The following is a 6,546-nucleotide window of genomic DNA, read 5'->3' as shown; positions in this document are numbered from 1 at the left end:
GAGGTGCGTTTGGATGATAGCATCTCTTTCTAGTATTACTTGATTGGTCCATGGCATGTCACGTGACATTATCTAAACTGAGAATGATGTCACGTGACATGCCATGGACCAATCAGGTAATACTAGGAAGAGATGTGAAAATTACAAAAATGAGAAAATTCACTAGAATATCTACGATTTCATTTGTCGAAATCTAGTAAATCTGCTCACTTTTGTAATTTTCACTTTGTTTCAAGATACACAATCGACTTCCTGCAGTCCATTCTATTAGCGTTTTTGAATGGACAGGTCAAAAAGTTACTAGCCACTGAAACGGAGCGAGTGCACATCAATCGAATTTGCCATAGTCTTTCATTGGTCAGAGACGATGCAATGACATCATTAATCAACCTTGGGTCGATCAAACCTGTTTCATTCGAAAACGCCGTATATGTCGATGGAGTAAATATACAACAAGATTAATTTCCATAAACTAGCATAAAAGAGCGCGAAATTTAAATTATATTCTTATGAACACATGTGCAATTTAAATAGAAGCATGACTAATATCAATTAAATCTCTTGCTGAATGAAAGTGAATGTGTTGCGCATATATGTGTAGTCAATTATATATCACGTTTTTTTTTTACAAATATATTTATTATAAACAGAACATAAATCAAGTATAAAAATGGAAAGAAATCGTATGCATGCATAAGAATATAGAACTTTAGACTGCCATATGATCTGATATGATTATACAAATACATGAAAATAAATCGGCGAAAAAATAAGTGGCTTCCAAAAAGCGCAAATATCAACATACATCAAAAGAAGAAGAGAAAATGGACATTTCATCATCATTGTTTGCTAGTCCGAATTGCCTTTGATAAAACATTGTAAGTGAATAATTTATAAAAAGAACATTACAGAACAAGTCCATAATAGGATCCAGTCTAGATATGTAAATTCATATTTAAAATTGATCTCTTATTAATGATATAGATTTATCATATTCCTCAGAAATGCTTTAACATATATTAGATACATGTTTTACAGATACTTTGCATTGGTGCAAAATATGTATAAATTGCCTATACAATCGCTGTTAAGGCATTGCGATGTTTAGTGTACAAATATATCGTGTATAGTTGCCCTGCTAATATAGCAGTATATTAAATGGGAATCATAGAATAAATATTATACAAATATACAAATATTTGAATATCTCTATGATGCTCCTGTTCACCACAGTAAAGAATCATGATTGTGAAGATATGCATTCTAATTTTATAACAAATAGTTGTGTTTATTTTGCAGGCTTCAAGTTAATATTACGCAACATGCATAAATCACGTGCTGTTGCCTTGCGCCCGATTACGGTTTGTATATCGTATAATCTTAGTAGAATATCAGTCGTGAACAACTCGGGTAATGCTTTGAGAAGACAGGGTACCTGAAAACAAACATACAAACATACTTATAGTTAATATTCTAAATAATGTGTATATATCTTACTATATGATTAATAGAAAAACTTTTCCACTTTTTGTTTCTTGCAAAATTTGTTATTTATATTGAAAACCAAAAATATATATGCTATTACAGCTACTATACACAAATATATCATATAACATACCAATGTTTGCGGCATTCCCTGCAACACAATACGAGTCCTGTCTTTCCCGCACTGCACTGTAAGTTGCAAAAACTGAAATATAAAGTGAGTCTGTTGGGATATTTCACCATCTCTACCAGCCAAAAAACCGAATATAGTGAATAGGTTGTTCAATGCAGTCATAAGCGGATCCTTCAAAACAACCATCGACTTTTGCCCATTATTCGAACTCTGCGCCTGTGGACTCTGCGATCCGAACATGGGAACACTCTCGCCCGTTTCGTTCAGTCGCAAGAGCTTATTAGACATGCCTAACGCATCCAAATCATCCATGTCCAAGTCGCAACGTACGCGTTTACGATTGTTGCCCCGATATGGATTCGAGTTGATGTATTCCAAAGTGGAAAATATGCAATACACACACAATTTCGCCAAGATGGATGATTGTGGTTCTACAAGCTCGTCACTTCTATGCAACAAAATTTACATTTAATGAATATTTTGAGGTGAGTTTATGTAAGTATAAAAGTTTGATGGAAGAAATGTGATGATTATATGATAAATTTACTGCAATGTAATGATTATATGATAAATTTATTGCGATGTAATGATTATATGATAAACTTACTGCAATGAATTGTGTAAGTACTGCGGTATTATGTGGTTTATAAGATCCAGAGTGCAATTCTCTATATCAAGATGGAAGATGGCAAAGGCCAGATCTACAGCTTGATCCAATTCTTCTTGATAACGATATTTCAATACTTCCTTTACAATATTCGTAACGAACCATAAAGAACCACCAGTATTTAACAGAGATTCCAGTGATTGTGTAGCTTGTATGTTTATCCACCCACGTTGATTTATGTTCTGCCAAACAGATTCCAATTGTTCCAGTATCGGCTGCCGTGAAATAATGCTGCACATATAAAAAAGCCGTGAAAATGACTATTTCAAAAACAATAATAAGAATTAATTTTTATAGAGCATCATAGTACCTATGGGACATTGAAAGCACCTTTGTTTTCGATTGTGTAGGCGGATGTACATCATATTGCATTTTCCGAATTATTTGAAACATTAAACTAGATCTGTGTAAAAGGATAGAGAAGCTTAAAAATCCCATATAATATACAAAAGAATATTCAAACATATAATAAGTTCATGTTTTCATTTAACGAAAAATGGAATTATATATTTTTTCTTTGCTAATTATACAATGATCCTATTTTTTTCTTATGCTAATACATGTACCTCTCTTTAAGATTGTCCTGCATATCGTCACCCGGCAACGGCGTCAGAAAATGCTGAACCATATTCATTGGTTTCAATAGAGCGTCTTGATGCGTAATACTCATGTATGCGCAAAGCCATGCTGCAGCGCAGACCGGTAGGCAGCACGCCGCAGTGCGCAAACCGTCTAGAGCCCTTTTGACATCGCCTGCACCCAGTACACCGCTTTCCCACGCGTTGAGTAACTCTTTCACCGCGGCCATCGCTGATTGGCACGCAACATGCCATTTCAGATTGCTTGACTTGAAATCAGGATCTGGCGATTTTATTTGCGCTAGCAGAGCATCTACCCTTGCCGGATCGACACTCTGCAGCATCTTCTGCGGCGACTTTGGCTTGTTTCGTTCCGGCATACATTCATACACCCATTGCTCGAAAAATGAGTCTCCACCTTCTTCTAAGACAACCTGTAAGCCAATTTACATTTATCTTATACAATATATATAGAATATAATCAAATGTATAAAGTTATGAAGTCTTTCTAAATGAAATTCAAATAGGGTGCAAACTTACGTCGGAGCCATATGTTTGTACTATAGAACACAACATAAGAAAAGATACATCGAATAACATTGCTCTTGTAGCTGCTGTTTTGTCAGGCACAGGCTCGTTGATCTGTTTACTGCTTTCGTTGAACTTGATAAGCTTAGCGACGAAAGTCTTCAGTTTCCCCTCTACAGTCGCAACAGCTAGCATCAGTTCAAAGCTATTTCCTGTCAAAACGTGATATAGCATGCTCAGTAATGCCTCTTGAATTTTCGTGTAATCGGCATTTAACGTCTTCAAGATCCCAGCTAGCGTCGGTTTTGCTCGTATAATGACCTTCGGAATGGACGACGTCGGAGTGCTGGATGGCTCTAATTTTTGCAGAGCCGCAGTCACTCCCTCCCTATAACGATTGCAAGATAATAGGAATATAATGGGAAGATAATAGGACTAGAAGATAAATTACATTGGCTCATTGTGTAAGAAATTTTAAAAGATAATATTTTGTGTATATATATATATATATATATATATATGTATATATATATCACCTTCTCGCGCTTATTTGCTTTGCCTGCTTCTCCGTCACAAGATTTACCTTCTGCAATTCATTTAGCAAACATTCTACATAATTACACGAACATGTGGAGTCCATTATATCGAGCAAAGGCGTAAACTGAAGCAACAATTCGAACGCATCTAAAATATCTTGCGAGTATTCGAATTTCTCGTCACCTACAAAAAAAGTAAAGAAAGACCGTTTCTCGACATCAAAAAAATCTTGAAAATGTTCACCTACCATTTAGAGTAGCCGAATGCAACTCTTTCAAGATGAGAGGCACTTTTAAAAAAGTAAAAGCTCCCCACTGCGACTCCTTGAATGTTCCTGTCACATTGTGCAAGCACATCAAACAAGCGCGAATTATCTCGCAATAAAGCCGCGCGTTCGTATAACTTTTTAATCTTTGCACCATTAATAGCTGATTAACGAATACAGCCGTTTCAGTGCTGGGATTCAATAACACTTGAACGGCAAAAAGTGGTTGCAAACAATGAGTAATGGACTCCATTCTGATTTTCTCAAGACAAAGACTCTCAATCTCCAAATTGCATAACTTTTTCAAAGAATCTTCTATTGGCACCACAGACTTTTGACTACTCGTCTTCAGTAATGTCTCAATTTCCTGACATTTCTTTGCAACATCTATATACAGATCTAAGAAAAAAGAAAAAAATTATGTATATAATGAACTATTAAGAAGTAAAATATTAATATTAATTTCTTCAACATAAGTATTAAATAGATCACTAATAACCTTTGTCATCGTATTTAGCTAGATACATCATCGCACACATAAAATCTGAATTCAACATCTGTTTCAAAATACTGGCAGGTTTATCTATTAGCTCACTCGAATGTGGAATAAGTGGATTACTTTGGGGTGTCTTTGTTAATGCGTGTAAATAACACTGTAAGAGCCAATGGACAATAGATAAAACTGCCGCTGCTAAGAGATCCTCTTCTGGTTTACCGCGACATGTAATACCGACTTGTATTGATTCCAGAAACTCGAGTAAGCTCAATATGCAATGAGGCTTGTGAAATGCATCGTATTTACTTATTCGCTGCAACACTGCTGCATATGACACCAACTACAAAGTGACTTTCAACATGAATCATTGATATTCAAAATACAAGTATGTTAGACTATAATAAACAAACCTGAGAGCTTAAGGAATGTTTAAGATACGATAGGACTAATTGATTAGGCCCTGGTCCCACTAATGCTTGTTGCAATATACAATCTGCTAAGTTATATACATCACCACTTACACCTCTTGGAAGAATCTAAAGATTTGTTTTATTTCAGAACATCACAGATAGTATATTAATCATATTAAAACTGTTCATTTTTTTATGCTTACTGTTTTGATATTGATACCCCATTGCAAATCAGTCCAGCGTTCTCTCCATGCTCGTAGCAAGAGAGCTTTTAAGCTGCTAGTTTTACTAGTCACTTTACTAGTCTCCATTGGTAAAGTTAAAGCATTATATAATTTTTGCCACATTAAGAACGTCTAATAATTCGCAATAAATAAAACATTTTCCTAAAATAAAAAAAAAATGATAGTAATGTTGACAGGTGATAATGATTTGATATAAAGAAAATGTAAAGAAAATTTATTTTTGGACATCTGTTTAGATACGGATTATTATTAAATAAATATTAATTGTCGATAATTTATTAATATTGTAAGTACTGTCTACATTTTCTGAAGCGAACACTAAAGCGTATTTATTGTTATTACTTACAATATTAAGTATAATGACTAAACTAACCTTTATAAAATTTGTCGTCTGTAATCATAAAATATATATAAATTTTTATTATAAATTCATCGACAAAAATAAATAATAGTTTTTATTGTAAAAATTTATCTCGCTCTCTTATTTCCTCTTTTTTATAATATATTGTTATCTTATACAGGCACATACACGGATCCTGTCCCTTAACGGACCCTTTTCCGAAAAAGCAGAGCTCTCATTGGATATCGCCCATCGCTCATCGCTCATCGCGTCCAATGTGTGAGGCCATAAGTGCCGGTCTACAATAGTGATTTAAGCTCTAAGCCTTAAGAAATTGACTAATCACAGTCGAGTATTCTCCTCATACTTGATCGTGATTGGTCAATTTCTTAAGGCTTAGAGCTTAAATCACTATTGTAGACCGACACTAATACGTACTAAATACTATACTGGCACAGATCATACTATATCATACTTTAATATACTGGTTTAGTATAGACATCTGTGTATACTGGCCAACCATAGCCAGTCCTTTAAAGAATGGAATGTGCATAGACATAGGCCGGTATTCATAGTCCGTTCTTATATTCAAGATCGTCTTAAGTACGATCTTAAGATACTATGCGGCCATTTCATTGGTTGAATGGGATCTTAAGACGACCCAAGACCACACTTAAGACGATCTTGGATATAAGAAAGGACTATGAATACCGGCCATAGTCCGTTCTTATATCCAAGATCGTCTTAAGTGTGGTCTTGGGTCGTCTTAAGATCCCATTCAACCAATGAAATGGCCGCATAGTATCTTAAGATCGTACTTAAGACGATCTTGAATATAAGAACGGACTATGAATACCGGCCT

At 34.8% G+C, this 6,546-nt stretch overlaps 1 protein-coding gene across 1 annotated transcript; it reads right to left on the bottom strand.

Annotated features, from left to right (window-relative positions):
* Positions 1-629: 629 nt before the first annotated feature.
* On the bottom strand, positions 630-5,790 carry LOC115244058 (mediator of RNA polymerase II transcription subunit 24-like). The gene is made up of 12 exons (XM_029821435.1): positions 5,718-5,790; positions 5,303-5,485; positions 5,100-5,225; positions 4,693-5,029; positions 4,176-4,592; positions 3,928-4,111; positions 3,404-3,779; positions 2,852-3,297; positions 2,596-2,688; positions 2,226-2,516; positions 1,619-2,066; positions 630-1,435 (listed from the first exon to the last, which is right to left on the bottom strand). The coding sequence occupies exons 2-12, from the start codon at positions 5,444-5,446 to the stop codon at positions 1,289-1,291; spliced, it is 3,009 nt and encodes a 1,002-aa protein (XP_029677295.1). The 5' UTR covers positions 5,447-5,485; positions 5,718-5,790; the 3' UTR covers positions 630-1,288.
* Between the last annotated feature and the right edge of the window lie 756 nt (positions 5,791-6,546).

Source organism: Formica exsecta, unplaced genomic scaffold (genome assembly GCF_003651465.1).
Source record: "Formica exsecta isolate Colony F162 unplaced genomic scaffold, ASM365146v1 scaffold79, whole genome shotgun sequence".
NCBI lineage: Eukaryota > Metazoa > Arthropoda > Insecta > Hymenoptera > Formicidae > Formica > Formica exsecta.
This window is presented reverse-complemented; position numbering and strand designations above follow the sequence as displayed.